Here is a 15,844-nt window from a genome sequence, read left to right on the forward strand (position 1 = left end):
CTCAAGGGGCCCCAGTTAGGCTGTGCCCAAGTCTAGGGAGAGAGGAAGAAGATCCGAACTTGGCAATGGCCATGGGACAGCAGGTGTTTCCTAGGGTGCTCATCAGCACGCAATTCACCAGCTGAGGGGAATGAGGAAGGAGGAGTTGATGGGGTGTGAGGAGAAGCAGGCTGGGAGAAGGAGGGTTTCAGGTCTGATAAGGACGCCATTCTCAAGGCAGAAAGCACTCCCTTCCACCCTCCAACATAGGAACTGTGTGCAGATGTCGGGGATCCCAGGGGTAGAGTTAGGATTCAAGCGTGGAAGTCCTGGGATTGAAATACCTAAAAAGGCAAAGTCGTGTTAAAAGAAAAGCATGGACTTTGCAGACAGACAGGCCTGAGTTTGAGCTCCAGCTGTGCTGCTTACTACCTGCGTGACTTTATGCAAGTTACTGAAACTCCCTGAATCCTGGGGGTTATCAGTTCCAAAATGGGCCTGACCACACCCACCTCACAGGGTTGCAAGGACAATATCATAAAAGAACCTCTGTAGAATGCCTCCGTAGTGTCCGTCAACACATGTGGACACTCCCCCATCCTGTGTCCCACCTCCCTCCCACTTCCATAGAGCATGGAGGTCTTCCGGGAAGACCCTTCAAGATCTTCTGAGATGTGCTCCATTTCCCACATCTCTCAGGCTGTGAGGCTCCAGAGGGTTTCCAGAAAGCACCTGCAACTCCCCTCCCATCAGTTCAAGAACGGAGATCACACAGGTGTGCATCAACCAGAAAGTCAGCTTTATTAGCCCACCACCAGCGGAGGGGCAGGGGAGACAGCTGGGAGCCGCGCTGGGAGAGCAGGGTCCTGAGCCAGGCCTTCAGGAGGTGAGGCCAGCTGAGGGGCAGGAGACTCTGGTAGAGGCAGCTCAGTTCTTGGAGCTCTGGCCCTGGCTGAAGCTGGATGAGCTCTGCTCCTTGAGGATGGGCCGGGTCTGACGGCTTGAAGAGGAGGAGGAGGAGGTGAAGACTGTGGGAGAAAGGAGAGGAGGTGAGAAGGGGTCTGAGAGCTAAGCAAACTCCCGGAGAAAAGAGAGCTGAGAGCTCTGGGGAGAAGGGCCCGACCCCCACCCTGTGGAAACAGGCAGAGGGGCTGCAGGGCCGGAGCCTCAGGAGCCTTACCCTCACGGGAAGAATAGGATTGGCCGGATGCGTGCTGGGAGGAAAGGCTGTGGGAGGGAAAAGGCAAGGCAGTCAGATGTGCTGAGAGCAGCAGCGGGACTAAAGGGTCTGGGAGGCAGAACTGGGGGGCCTGGGACTCACTGGGCATCCTCGCCCTCCAGCAGGCGGCGGTAGGTGGCGATCTCCTGCTCCAGCCGCGTCTTCACGTCCAGCAGGATCTGGTACTCCTGGCTCTGCTGCTCCATCTCACAGCGCAGCTGGGCCAGCTGCTCCTCCACGCTGCCGATCAGTCCCTGGATCTGGGACAGCTGCATGCAGTAGCGGCCTTTGGTCTCCTCCAGGCTGTTCTCCAGGGATGCTTTCTGCAAGTGAGAGAGAGAAAAAGAGTCAGTGGAGGTGGTCACTCCCGTCCCTCCGGATCTCTGGACATGTGTTTTTGAGAGGTGCCTGGATTTGGATCCCAGTTGGGGTACTGTTGGGCCAGACAATATGGAGAAAAGCTATCCCCCTATTCCAGGCCTTAGTTTCTCTATCTATATAATGGGCCCCAGGAGTCCTCTGGTCCCACTCCTGAGAAAAGAAAGGAACTGGATTGTGGCTTGTTGAGGGGGCAGTGGCCATTACTGGTGACTTGGGGGTGGGGGTGGGGACTGCTGCGCTGGGTCCTTCATACCATGCTGAGCTGGGACTGCAGCTCAATCTCCAGGCCCTGGAGCACCCTCCGGAGCTCCGTCACCTCGCTGCGGCTGCTCTGGACCAGTTCACTGCTGGAGGCCACTTCTTTGTTCAGCTCCTCGGTCTGCGGCAGGAAAGCAGAGCGAAAGGTGAGGCTCTCCCAAAGCCCCCGGCTGGGAAGTGCTGCAGGAACACTGAGGCCCGAGCCCCACCTTGCTCAGGAACCAGGCCTCAGCGTCTCTGCGGTTCTTCTCTGCCATCTGCTCGTACTGGTCGCGCATCTCATTCAGGATGCGGCTCAGGTCCACGCCAGGTGCGGCATCCATCTCCACGTTCACATCCCCGCCGGTCTGACCCCGCAGAGCAAGCATCTCCTGGGAAGGGATGGCAGGAGGGAGTCAGCTCCACAGGCTCCTCTCCTGGCCCTGGGTGCATCTAGCAACGCAACCAAACCAGCTGCCAACCCCTGAAGCCAGTAGCCCCCGCACCTCCTCGTGGTTCTTCTTCAGGTAGGCCAGTTCCTCCTTGAGGCCCTCAATCTGCATCTCCAGGTCAGTCCTGGCCAGGGTCAGCTCATCCAGCACCCGGCGCAGGCCGTTGACATCGGCCTCCACAGTCTGCCGCAGGGCCAGTTCGTGCTCATACCTGGCAGGACAGAGATCAGATCCTCAGGCTGCAGCCCTGAGGATTCCGAGGCTTGCGATCTGCTGGCCTTGCTGGGTGGACAACCCCACTCTTTGTCCCTTGCCCTCTGCCCTCAGCCCACCATGCCGGCTGCTCACTTGGTCCTGAAGTCATCAGCTGCCAGCCTTGCATTGTCGATCTGCAGAATGGGCTGTGCATTCTCAACGGTGGCTGCAATGATCTGGAGTGGGGATGGAGGACAGGAGCCCTGGTCAGCCAAGGACCTTGCTACTTGAGCATGAAAGGCAGACCGGGGCAAAAAGAACGTCCCCAGATCTGGAATCCTCCTGTCTGGCAGGGCAGGAATGCCTTCGCCACCGGCTCAGGGTATGGAGGGAGGCACTCCATCCTGACCACCCCCTTCCTGGGCTCAAGGCAGGTGAGCTGAACTTGCAGCTGAACCCTTGCAGAAAAAAAGAGATTCAGGGTTCCAGCCACAAGCCGGGCACAGAGATGCTGAAAAAGGACTCTCTCTGCCACCACTTCCCAAAGGTGCCCAGTCTCCCTGTGTGTAAAGTGTAATTGCTAAAAAGAGGTTTCCCAAAGGCCACTGCAGCCCCAGCCTCTCTCAATGCTCCATCCACCAAAGTCACCCACCTTGTTCCTCAGGTCCTCGATGGTCTTGAAGTAGGGACTGTAGTCCTTGATCTCAGTGGGCCGCTGCCTCTGGTACCAGTCCCGGATCTTCACCTCCAGGTCGGCGTTGGCCTCCTCCAGGGCACGCACCTTGTCCAGGTAGGAGGCCAGGCGGTCGTTGAGGTTCTGCATGGTCACCTTCTCACTGCCCACCAGAAGCCCATCACCACCACCAAAGCCACCGCCCAAGCCGCCACCAAAGCCAGCACCCAAGCCACCACCGAAGCCAGCACCAAGGCCACTGCCATATCCTCCCCCAAAGCCACCACCATAGCTGCTGCTGCTGCTGAAGCCACCGCCATAGCCGCCCCCCAGCCCACAGGCTCCCCCGGAGGAGAAGCGGGAGGTGGAGACAGACAGGCCCCCGTAGGTGCTGGGGGCACGGCAGGACCCTCCGGCCAGGACAGAGGAGATGCGGCTGGAGCCGCCCCCGATGCCGCAGGAGCCCTTCATGGAGCTGGAGGAGGTGAACTGGCGGCTGCAGGTGGTCATGGTGCTGAGGAGGAGGTGAGCGAGCGAGCAGTTGACAGAAAAGAGAAGGTGCTCGGGCAGGCTGAGAGCGTGCTGTGGCTGCCTCCAACCCCAGAGACCTTTATATCCACCTGGGGAAGGTGGGGCCCTCCTAACTGCTGACTCCAGGTTCCCCTTGGGATTTCATCACTCCCGGTCCCGTCCAACTCCTCACTCTGGATTATTCAGCCCAGGGTCAACTCCAGCGTGTGCCGGCTCGGAGTTCCCACCCAGCTTTGGGGGTGTGGGGCCGAGAGAAAAACACTCAAATGCCAGTCGGTAGTGACTCAGGCTAGGCGGCCGGGAATCAAGCTTCTGTTCCTGGAGCCCTCAGGGCCAGTGGGGCCTTGGCACAGGTGGCTTTGTGGCAACTTCGTCCTCAGGCAGTGAGTCAGCCCTTCGGAAGAACTCCCTGCCCCACAGTGACAGCCTTGGCTGAAAGAGACCTCAGAGATGCCATCTGGGTGACTTGGGAAGCAGTTGGGATCCTACACGGGCCACTCTGGGCAGGGGCAGAGTTCATGTCTTCACTCTGCTTGCTGTGTGGCCTGAGGCTCCCCACCTCCCAACTCTGGGCCTGTTTCCCCTCAGTGGTGACAAGGCTGGACTGGGTGACTGCAGAGTCCCTTCTGGTTCTAAAATCCTAGGACTCTCTTTCCCCTGTGGGATCTAATTCCAGGTCCAGAGGCTGCCTCGAGCCCCCAGGGGTCTCCAGAAGTGTGTGCACCATGCAGACAGCACAGGCTGTGAAGCCAGATGCAGCACCGGGTCCCTGCGTCCCTGCTCTGTCCTTGCCAGCTGCACAGCACAGGCCTGTCCTACAGCCCCTTGGTCCTCAGTTTTCTCATCTGTAAAAGGGGATGACACACCACTAGCCACAAAGAAACATGTGTGAAGGATCCCACCAACCCTTCCCCGAGGGCCAGCACTGCCCCTTGGCCTCCCCATCCTGCCCCTCCAGCCACCTGCTCATCATACTCAGCTCTATACACTGGTACCCGCCCACACCCCTATGCAGGGCCCTGCGCCCCACACTCCCACCTGAAGAATACCACAGCCCCCACCCCTAGCTCCTCCACTCCTCTACTGCCCTCTCCGAATCACAGGCACCCCACCTGTAGGCTGGTGGGAGGGAGCTCTGTCCTGCCACTACAGCCAGGTGTGTCCCCTGACCCCTCCATGGGCCTCAGAGTCCCCCCGACCCTGTAGAAACAGGACTGGCTGGGGATCCGTTCCCAGCAGTTCTCTCTTCTGTGTCCACGGATCCCAGGATGGGCCTGACAGCTCCATTCATCCAGCTGAGCTGGGGAGGGCACTGGTCACCTGCCCACTCAGGCAAGCATGGAGAGCCTGGTGTGTGCCATACAGTTCTGTGAGGGGGAATAAGGGGGACGTGATTCCTGCTACCAGTCCACAGGTGAGGCAGCTGGGATTCTGGGAGGGTAAGTGGGCTTCCCACGACACCAGTCGCTGGAAGCTGAGGTGCGAACCTGTCTGCCTATTCTCCTTGCCTCAGCCCATGCCATCATCCTGAGCCCTCTCTCTGTGCGTCTCAAAGTTACATCATTTTCTTGATCAGAGGGGACAGAGGGGGAACCAGAGACAGGTGGAAGTTCACCCAAAGTCACTCTGCGTTAAGCTTCAGAGCTGCAACCAGAACCCAGAGCTCTGGCCCTCTCCAGGCTCCCACCATACCCGCAGGTGGAGCCAGTATACCCAACTCCCACCTACCCCCCCACAGTCACTGGCATGAGCTCTGCCCACGGTGGCCATGGCCTTGGCCTGAGATCCTGGTCCAGCACCGAGGACTGGAGGGAGGCTGGAGGGTTCTGGGCAGCAAGATGGGGCCTCCTCAGGGTGCTGCAGGGTGCCCCTCGGTGCTGGCCACTGGCCTTGCTCTGCAGTGCCTCTGTTGAGGTGAGGAGCCCAGAGACACCCGCCTCTGCCTGAGCTCCTCTGGGGCAGGAAATTCCCTCTCTCAGCAGAACCAGGGCTTTGTCATGGCTATATCACCTCTGGTCACTCAGCCCAGAGGTAAGAGCAGAATGGATGCACATGCCATCAGAGCCAAACCTGGGAGAGGGAACCCGGCCCTCCCCACCCCCATCCCCAAAGAGGGGCAACGGGGACCCCGTTGGACAAAAACCTCAGTATTCAGGTGTCAGGGTGGGCCTGGAGTTCTGCTCCAACCACAGACCCATCACCCTCAGAACTGAAAATGGCCTTCAAGGTCACCAAAGGCCATCAATACCCCAACCCAAGGGCCAGGTTAAGGAGAACGGAAGTAGGAGAGTAGAGACTCGAGCCAGCTCCAACCCCCAAGCCAGGATCCACACCGACTCTCACAGAGGGGTCTCTGGGAACTCTTCACTCTCTGTCCCCGGCATGTGTACATACACACACACACACACACACACACACACACAGACCCCTTTCTCACTGGCTCACTGCCCCCCGCCAAGTTCCCCATTCCGGAGATGGCAGGGTGGGATTATACACAGGCCCAGCACTGCAGACCCGGGGATCTGCGTGGGCTGAGAAGCTGTGGGAAGTTGCTGACCAACACACCAAACTGCTCAGCCAACTCCGTAGATCACAGACCCGCCATGTGCACAGCTCTCGGGGCCGGGGATGGAGAGGGAGGCGATGACATAGTCTCTGACCTTCTGAGGTTCTCTGACCCTGTAAGCACCAGCTTCCATGATCCTTAGCAGAACTTATCATTTGATCCTGGAGAGAAAACTAACTCTGGAAAATTCAGAACCTGGCTGGAAACCCTGGGGTGCTGGGCTTTGCCTGCCACGCCTGCACCGCAGGAGGCAACTAGGGTAAGCATTGCCCCTCTGAGCCTCAGCAACAGAAGTAGGGGCTGCCCTGACCCTGGAAGGGTCCTAGCAGAGGGAGGCGCCAGCAGGGTGTTGGAGGATCTGAGTTGACAGAGGAGGAAGCGTTTCTTCCGCAGAGGTGATACACCCCCATGGTGGCCAAGAGCCAGGACCACTAAGCCTGGTGAGCAGGGCACAGAGGAGCACAGTGAGCATCCTCCAGGCAGGGGATTCCTCCCTACACCCTGCCTCCATCCGCCCTCCTCCGTCCTGCCCGTGTCAAGAATGACGCATGAGATTACAGCATACCTGAGGCTGCCAGGAAACACCATTGGCCAATGCCACGCCTCGACTTGCAGTGATTCTCCAACCAGACAGATCATCTGCGTCCCCATGAAGATTCGCAGCCCTGCTCCAACCCCCACATCAGCATCGCTCAGGACAAGCCTGACGGTGGGGCTGTTTTACAAGCTCCCCAGCCGGCTCAGGCTAGGAAAGCAGGACCGGGGAGGGGGCAAAGAAGCTGAGGGGGCGAGAGGGAGCTGCTGCAGGGCCCCCAGCCCCGGGTGGACAAGCCAGAGCCATAGGCTTCAGGGCAGGAGGAAGGAAAGGTAGAGCCCCATTAAGCCAGGGCAGAGCAGCCCAGGATCGGGGCAAGCAGGAGAGAAACCTTGGGCAAGACATTCAGCCTCTCTGAGCCTCCGTTGCCTTCTCTGGGAAATGGAAGTAACAGCCCTGCCTCAAAGGCGTATTACAGGATTAGAGGCTAAATAAGGCACCTGGCACAGGCCGGTGGCTAGTGTTATGTTTATCAGCAGGTGTTTACAAAGCACCTACTATGTGCCTGCCTCCGTGCTGGGCACTCAGACTCAAAGAACAAGACAGAGAAGCCCTGGAGACATAGGCTGCTGCGGGGAGAAGGTGGTAAAGACAATCCCATACAGTAAAGTCGGGCCACGAGATGCAGAGGGAGCAGGGTCCTGGGAGGAGAACAGATGCCCAGGCCCAGGCTGTGCCGCTGTGACGGCGCCAGGATCGGGCGAAACCTGTGAGTGCCAGGCCCGCCTTCGGGTGTCCTCTCCCCTCCTGCATATTCGATGCTCCCACCCCGAAGGTGGGGCTGTCACAGCCCTTCACACTGTTCTGTACAAACAAGGGCCCAGACTCCTATGTGAGTCTCAGGAAACCCCCAAGAGGGCCTCCCATTGCCCCCAGCCCAGGAATGTGAGCTGGAAGCTGGTGCCTCCAGGGAAGGCTGTGGATCTCAGGCGGGTATGGGAGGAAGAGGGGGCTTCTCTCAGGGATGTTTCTGCAAATGGTCACTGCAGCTCAGGATGAGGACAGACCTCTGTAAAGCTCAGTTTTCCCCTTGGCTCTGTGCTTGGGGGCAGACCTGCCTGGCTGTGCTCCCTCTGTTCCCCTCACCTCCCCAAAACCTGGGATGCCACAAGAGACCCACACTGCATAAGGACTGAGGGACATTGTCATCCCTCAGGTCCCGGCTGCTCAGGCACTGTCTCTCTGGGTCAGGGCGTGTCTCCTCCTTCCCCTGGACTCAGTGCAAACCAGGCTCAGAGCGAGGTAATGCCATGGGTGAGTGTCCCCACCACATCATCTTCCTGCAGGACAGGCCACCAGGTCAGCCCCTGCAAGGGGTTCCAGAGGCAGCTACCCCTGGCATGGGCCTGGCCTGAGAATCATGTGTGTGTCCATCACACGAAACCACATGTGGCAGCTCCAAGGGCAACCACAGATCCACAGCTTCTGCCTTGATGGCAGGGGGTGAAACATTCTGTGCAGCGGGCAGGGTGGTTGTGGATGAGCTGTGAGTCCCTCCATGAATCCCATAGCTGGGTCCCCAGTCTAACTCAGGCACACATCCCCAGCAGCCTGGGCCTACTTGGGGGTGCCTGGACAAAGCCGCTCAAGTCTCCCCCCATCTCCTGGCAACCACTGCCTCTACTGGCTCAGCTCTCTGGGCACACCAGGGGTCTCCCCCATTCTGGCCTCCTGAGCCCCCCCCACCCACTCACTTTGTGGAAAGGGGCTTCTTCCCCAGCAGAGGAGCACAGTCCGGGGCTGTCTCTGGTCCTCCCCACACTCTGACACCTCCTCACTCGCCCCATCGGTAATCATGAACCCCAGGATCTACAGGAGGGAGGGAGAGCCCTGCCTGGAGCCTGGGGTGGGGCAGGAGGTGGGGCTTGGCTCTTCTCAGCACGGAGTCCACTCCCCTCCCAAGTCCATCTCCACTACTGACCTCCCAGGCTCCAGGACAAAGGCTAAGTCGCTGCTCCTTGGAGCCTCAGTGTCCCCATGCACACAATGAGGTGCCTTCCCCCAGACCCTCCGTGCTTCCTGGGACTTTTCAGATAAATGAAGTCACCCTCCAGAATGAGCCATCTGCAGCCCAGAGCTGGTTCTTCTGGTTGCGGCGGGATGTGCGCAGAGCTGAGCCAGCAGAGGCGGTGGGTGCCAGGGGGTGGCGGGATGTGTGGTGGGGCCTGGCGTGAACAGTGCCTCCCTCCTGCCCTCCATGGCGCCACATTTGGTGCCAGGCAGCCGGGAGACGTCAGCCTCTGACGGAGCACAGCCTGCCCTTGCTTTGAGTCGTGCAGATGCCGCTACTCCAGGCAGCCGTCTCCCCTGCAGAGAGAAACAGTCTCCCGCATGTCTTAGCTCCAAGGTTCAGGGAGGGCCTGTGACCAGCCCAAGGTCGCCCATACCCCAGTGGTCAGTACCCACCCCCTTCACTGGCCTCTGCCAGTCCCAAACGCCCCACCAACCCAGGCTTGGAGGGCTCTGTCTGCTTCCATTCTCCTGGGGCCCGGGCCCCACCCTCAGCCTCCAGGCACCAGGAGAGAGAGGGTGTTTGGGGGCCCTGGTCTGATTCCGAAGCAGCAGAGACACCTCAGGTCAGCAGTGATGGGGTGGAGGCACCCTCCTCCCACTAACCCTCTCCTTGAAGAAAACCAGGAACGCAGCCCAAGCCGCCCAGCAGTTTCCGGATTTACTAGAAGGAAGATTTCCAGGTGTCAGGCTCACCTCCCACAGACTGTTCCCCACAGCCACCCTGGCTGCCACCAGCAAGAGCTGGGGCTGGTGCTGAGAAGGTGTGCTGGGAGCAGCTGGAGCAGGACTGTTCCTCCTCCTTTTCCCAGGAGGCGGTTTCTATCCCCACCCCACCCCCACAGTTGTCCCTAGGTGGGGAACTCAAGAGGGTCCAGACCGCCAAGGAGAGTGGCCCTGCTCCCCAGGCGCAGCTGCCCCATCTGCAGTGCCCCCCACCGCACCCCATCCTGAGCACCAGCTGACCCCTGAGAGAGGCCCCACCCTTTCTCCCACACCTGCCTGGGGTCCACCACCTTCCCTGAAAATGCCAGCCTCCTGCTCAGGTTCCTGGGGTGGGGGCAATGGGAGCCCCTCTTAGGGATTTCCTGAAACTCACACAGGAGTCTGGGATGGCAACCACCCAGCCTGCCTTGCTCCCCCACACACCCCTTCGTGCTTATCCCAGCCCTTGCCCACCTCCTGCCCGATCGGGGAAGAGGGGCACGGCCCACAGGATGGGGAGGAGCAATTGATTGAGTGAGTCATCTCTGAGGATTCAGGCTCCCACACCTGAGATCTTCCCATCCATTTATGGATGAGAAAGCAAGGCTCAGTGAGGGGAAGTGACTGCCTAACTTCCCAAGGTCACAGAGCTATTCACAGGGCAATCAGAGGCCACCTAGGACCTTGCCTGATACACCAACTCCACCCCGAGTCTAGCGAAGCCTGGACCAGCCCCTGGGAGATGCGAGCATCTTTATGCTGATCTAAGCTGACCCCTGACCTCCAAGTCAACAACAGCGGGTGTCCAAGCACCACCTCCCCTCACCCTCCTCACTCCTTCCCAGTTCACCCTTTTGTCCCTAGTGCCCACTTCAGGGGCCAGAACAAGGACACATTTCATAGCTGAGTCAACAAGCTTTATTGATATCAGGCAGCGAGGCAAGGGGAAGGGACTGAAGCAGGGGGCTGAGGCTGGAGAGGCCAGAGACTGTGGGGCAGATGAGGCGGCTACCTCCCTGCCTCCTGGGGAGCTGGCCGGGAGGAGCTGAGTCCTCAGTGGGTGGTCTGGTGGACCTGCTCCCGGGAGGAGATGACCTTGCCATCCTGGACCTCTTCCACAATGGTACGCACCTGGCGGGTGGTCACCGCTGCAGGAAAAGCAGGTGCTTGAAAGTGGGTAGGGGCCAGGAGACCCTCGCTTGCCCCCAAGCCCCCATGGACAGGAGCCGGCTCTCTCCCTAGTCCTCCCCCAGCTGCTATGAGTGACTCCACTGGCCCCTCGACATCACACTGCACACACCTCCCTCCTGCCCCTACCACCGCCTCCCTGCCATCCCATCCCTCTGCCGGTGGCCCTGTCTTGCCTCCCCAGATGGGTTATTTAATTCTGACCCACTGTGCCCTGCCAGAAAGGAGACTACATGAAACCCATCTCCAGTTCTCTGCAGGCTCCAGGACATAGATTTGCTCCCATCTTCCCCATCAGACTGGGATCCCCAAGATAAAAACCAGGTCCCTGTCTCCTCCATTAGACTAGGAACCCTGAGGCCAGGATCGTATCTTCTTCATCGGACTGGAATTTGGAGGACAAGGACCATGACCCTGTCTCCCATCAGGCTAGAGTCCCCAGAGACAGGACTGCTTTTGCTCATCTGAAAGCTGCCAACAGCAAAGATCATGAGACCATGTTCCTATCTTCCCATCAGATGACAATCTGTGGAGCTAGGACCTGTCTCGTCCATCAGATTAGGATCTCCGAGGTAAGGACCAGTTCCCTTCCCCACCCTCATCAGACCAGACAGTGTCTCTCTCATTTGATCCTTTCCTGAGCATCAACCCTCAGTGCTAATGAGTCACTTCTCCCGCCCCTGCTGAGGGCCAGCCATCAACTCCTGGAGATGCTGGGGACCCTGCTCCAGCCATGTGCAGGTGGGCTGCCTGTCCCATGCACCCAACCCCCAGGGCCTCAGCCACCAAGATGCTTACGTTCTTTCTTGTACTGAGTCAGGCTGAAAAAAAAAAAAAAAAAAAAAAAAAACCAGACAGGAGGTTAGATGTGGGTCTGAGAGCCCCACCCCTGCCAAAAGGTGCCCCCTAGCCCTGGCCCCAGGCGCCCCCACTCACTGGGCATCCTCGCCCTCCAGCAGGCGGCGGTAGGTGGCAATCTCCTGCTCCAGCCGCGTCTTCACGTCCAGCAGGATCTTGTACTCCTGGTTCTGCTGCTCCATCTCACACCGTAGCTGGGCCAGCTGCTCCTCCACGCTGCCAATCAGTCCCTGGATCTGGGACAGCTGCACGCAGTAGCGGTTCTCTGTCTCTGCCAGGCTGCCCTCCAGGGATGCTTTCTGCAGGAGGGCAGGAAGACCAGGGGTCAGTGAGGATGGTCAGTGCCCTCTTCTGGGCCCACCCCCACGCACGCCACTGTTCCCACCATGCTGAGCTGGGACTGCAGCTCGATCTCCAAGGCCTGCATGGTGCGCCGGAGCTCCGAGATCTCGCTCTTGCCGCTCTGCACCAGCTCGCTGTTGGTGGCCACCTCGCGGTTCAGCTCCTCTGTCTGCAGACAGGACACAGGACAGGGCAGTATGAGCCTGGATCCCCTCTCCCAAGTCAGACCTCCTCCCAAATCTGACTGTGGAGAGAGTGGTTCCTTCTCGCCAGCTTCCCACATCCCAAAACCCAGAAACATGCCATTTGAAATGTTACTTTTTTATGGTTAATCCCTGTGTGTGGGAAGCACAGACCGGAAACTTGAGAACCAGCCAGAACATGTAGCCTGGCTCTTGGTGCTAGTTCCTGACTTCTTGAGGGAGACGTGGGAACTCCCAAGGTCTTTACCCCCTGCCTTTATTCTGTGGGGACTCCCTGCCTCCCCACCCGTACCCCCAATTCCCAGCTTGAGCTCAGCTCCAGGTCTGTGGATGCAGCGGGTGACTCTGCGGTCCATGCAGCCTGCGAGGAGGGGGCACCTCCAAGACGTCTTGCGGTGGGCTTCCTGCCAGTGCCAAAGTCCCTGAGCCCCAGCCCCTGAGAGAGACCTCTGGCCTGCAGCAGCCCTCACCTTGCTGAAGAACCAATCCTCGGCATCCTTGCGGTTCTTCTCTGCCATCTTCTCATACTGATCACGCATCTCGTTCAGGATGCGGCTCAGGTCCACGCCTGGGGCAGCGTCCATCTCCACATTGATCTCACCGCCCACCTGGCCTCGCAGGGCGTTCATCTCCTATGGAAAAAGGGGATGTGGGTGTGAGCCTGGCCCCATCCTGACCTCTCACTCCCAAGCCTTCCCACACAAGGGGATCCCACTCCCCACCAAGACCCCTCCTTTGTTCTGCCTCTGCTCTATCTGACCCTCCAAATGATTTTTATTCATCTGCTCTGTATCGGCCCTGCCTCTGCCATCAGCTCAATCTCCCCCATTAGACCAAGGACTCTCCAAAATAAAATCTAAGTTTTAGACCTATGCCCCAAAAATTTCCCCTCTAATTTCCAAGCTTCTATGTAGGTGTCCAGATTTGAGAATTTGAAATGGGACAAGGAGACTTCCTTACTTATCCCCTGCCCTGGTGAGAGAGGCCAGATCAGGTAGGGGACGCTTCTGCGGCCCGTGGGTGCAGAGGAGCAGGGCAGTACAAGAGGTGTCTGTCCTGCACGCTGGACCCAGGGATGAGGACTCTGCAGACGGGCAGCACTCTGAGGTGACTAATCTCAGCGTGCCTGCTCTGCTCTCTCCCACCGCCTCAGCCATGACCCAGCCCCAGGGCTCCACCACCCAGTCCTCAGCCTCTCTGACCTGCCCCAGCCACCTCACCTCCTCGTGGTTCTTCTTCAGATACACCAGCTCCTCCTTGAGGTTCTCGATCTGCATCTCCAGGTCGGCTCTGGCCAGGGTCAGCTCATCCAGCACCCTGCGCAGGCCGTTGATGTCGGCTTCCACACTCACGCGCAAAGCCTGCTCCGTCTCAAACCTGCCGTGGGAACCAGAGACTTCAGCCCAGGCTGCTGGGACCTGCAGGTCCAGGTCCTGGCCACTCACCTGCCTTCACTTTGCCGGGACTCTAAGGGTTTGGGAGGGCTGACGAGAGGGTCGACTGGAGATGAATTCCAGCCCTGGAGTCCTGGGACCATCACAGGGCCAGATCCCACACCCACCGGCTTCCTTACTTCTCTCTGCCTGCTGCCTCCTCTCCCTCTCTTCTATTCCCTGCCTAAGCCCAGCAGCCTTCAGAACTGGCTGCCTTTGCTGCATCCTGGACTCAGGGGTAGGGCTCCTAGGACTGCCCCACCCAGAGCTCCTGCGCCTTCCCACAAGCAACCAAGGAGCCCTGAGATCCTCCCCCAGCTGGCCCAGGCTGCCCAAGTCCACTGGCCAGGACTCACTTGGTGCGGAAGTCATCAGCAGCCAGACGGGCGTTGTCGATTTGCAGCAGGATGTTGGCATTGTCCACGGTGGCTGTGAGGATCTGAGGAAATGGGAGACAGTCGGGTCATTGGATGGGAGAGGCTGAGCCCACACCAGGGTTCTGAGCGGTCTTCCTGCCTGGGGGCCTCTCTTCCCACCCAGCCTCTCCCTTGCCCCATGCTATCTTATTGGCAGAGGAGGGGCAAGCAGGAGTCTGAAGGGCTGAAAGCTGCCTCTTCTCCACCCCCCACCCTACTCTCAGTACCTGCCTCCTCCACCAGACCCCTATGCCAGGCTCAGCCTTAAAGGAGAAGAGACAGCTGGCCAGGAAGATGAGGCAACCAGAAAAGAATGGGAAAGTGTCCCCAGGGCAGAAGCTGCCCCAGAATCTAGGAACCGGGGAGGGGATGTGGGCAACCCCTCGCTTTACAGTCAGAGAGAGAGTACCCCTGAGAGGCTCCCCTAAAAGGAGGTCAAAGGAGTCCTCACCAAATAGTGGTTCCAAATCAGAAGTCAGGACCCCTCCTAATCCTTAACCCTGGGCTCCAGCCAGCAGCCCTGCCCCTGGGGTTTGCTGATCCCATCTTAAGGGACAGCAGGAGGAAAGGAGAAGCCAGAAAAATCCCCAAATAAGGCACACCAGAGGCCTTCCTCACTTGAGGTCTCGCCCCTTCCTTTCTGCCTCCCCCAGCAGCAGGCGCTATCAGGAGCTCACTCAGACACCCCCACTCCGCATCGCCCAAAACCCCCTCCTGCTGACCCCTGCTCCAAAGGAGCAAGACACCGCACATCCGGCGGCCATGCGCCCAGCCCTCCATCTGCGTCTCCCACCTCATCCTACAACCTCACCAAGTGGAGAAGCTCCACGAGGGAGCAACTCAGGCTCCAAGGGGCTCCACGAGGCCTGTTTGTTGCTGACTCAGCCTGCTGCCCCCAGAAAAGGGGGATGTGGGCCACACAGGATCCCCAAGGCAGGTTCCCAGAAGCTAAGCCACAGCCAAACCACCCCTGCCTCCCTGAGACCCTGTGGCTAGACGCCAGGCCTTCGGCCAGGGCACAAGGTGGGGAGAAGCCCTGCCCCGGAGAACCCTCCCACCAGCAGGCCCTACCTTGTTCTGCAGCTCCTCGATCGTCCTGTAGTAGTGGCTGTAGTCACGGGCGGGCCCGGGGGCCTGCCTCTGGTACCAGTCACGGATCTTCACCTCCAGCTCAGTGTTGGCCTCCTCGAGGGCACGCACCTTGTCCAGGTAGGAGGCCAGGCGGTCATTGAGGTTCTGCATGGTGGCCTTCTCACCTCCGGCCAGCAGCCCATCAACGCTCCCAAAGCTGCTGCCATAGCCACCCCCAGAACCAAAGCTGTAGCAGCTGGAGTAGCTGCTGCCCCCAAGGGCGCTGCCCAGGCCGCCGGCAGACCCCAGCCTGCAGGAACCGCCACCCAGGCCACCAGACAGCCGGCAGGAGGTGCGGGACGAGCCGCCACCCAAGCCGGAGGAGCCTTTGATGGAGCTGGAGGAGGTGAACTGGCGGATGGTGGTGGTCATGGCGGCGTCGGGAGGCAGGCACACAGCAGGAGTGCCGGAGAGGAGAGGGGACCCAAGGTGTGTATGGCTGCCGGGGTTCGCCTCCTTCCTTTATAGGCACCAGTGGGCGTAGCGATTACAACAGGCTTGCTCCTCTGTTTCCATTCCCCTGGGCTTTCATCACCACTGGCCGCCTGCCAGCTCCCAGGTGGCTGGAGGCCCCCCCCTCCCCGCCCATCATCAGGAATTTGCCTCATTTCTCCAAATCCTCGTGCTGGATGCCGTGCGTGTGCATGTGGGTGCCTCTGGTCTCAGGCCTGTCACCTGTGATTCAGGCGGGCCCTCCAGCTATGCTTTCCCATGACCTAATACGGAAAAG

General features: G+C 59.5%; 2 protein-coding genes across 2 annotated transcripts; both read right to left on the bottom strand.

Moving 5' to 3' along the window:
• Nucleotides 1-757: 757 nt before the first annotated feature.
• KRT16 (keratin 16) lies at nucleotides 758-3,728 on the bottom strand. The gene is made up of 8 exons (XM_003942792.4): nucleotides 3,116-3,728; nucleotides 2,617-2,699; nucleotides 2,323-2,479; nucleotides 2,047-2,208; nucleotides 1,833-1,958; nucleotides 1,301-1,521; nucleotides 1,160-1,206; nucleotides 758-1,007 (listed from the first exon to the last, which is right to left on the bottom strand). Exons 1-8 carry the CDS (start codon nucleotides 3,644-3,646, stop codon nucleotides 907-909), a joined length of 1,428 nt encoding a protein of 475 aa, XP_003942841.2. The 5' UTR covers nucleotides 3,647-3,728; the 3' UTR covers nucleotides 758-906.
• Nucleotides 3,729-10,438: 6,710 nt separating this feature from the next.
• KRT17 (keratin 17) lies at nucleotides 10,439-15,562 on the bottom strand. The gene is made up of 8 exons (XM_003942794.4): nucleotides 15,055-15,562; nucleotides 13,924-14,006; nucleotides 13,355-13,511; nucleotides 12,605-12,766; nucleotides 11,975-12,100; nucleotides 11,668-11,888; nucleotides 11,530-11,552; nucleotides 10,439-10,691 (listed from the first exon to the last, which is right to left on the bottom strand). Exons 1-8 carry the CDS (start codon nucleotides 15,484-15,486, stop codon nucleotides 10,597-10,599), a joined length of 1,299 nt encoding a protein of 432 aa, XP_003942843.2. The 5' UTR covers nucleotides 15,487-15,562; the 3' UTR covers nucleotides 10,439-10,596.
• Nucleotides 15,563-15,844: the final 282 nt, after the last annotated feature.

Source organism: Saimiri boliviensis, chromosome 17 (assembly GCF_048565385.1).
Source record: "Saimiri boliviensis isolate mSaiBol1 chromosome 17, mSaiBol1.pri, whole genome shotgun sequence".
NCBI classification, from domain to species: domain Eukaryota; kingdom Metazoa; phylum Chordata; class Mammalia; order Primates; family Cebidae; genus Saimiri; species Saimiri boliviensis.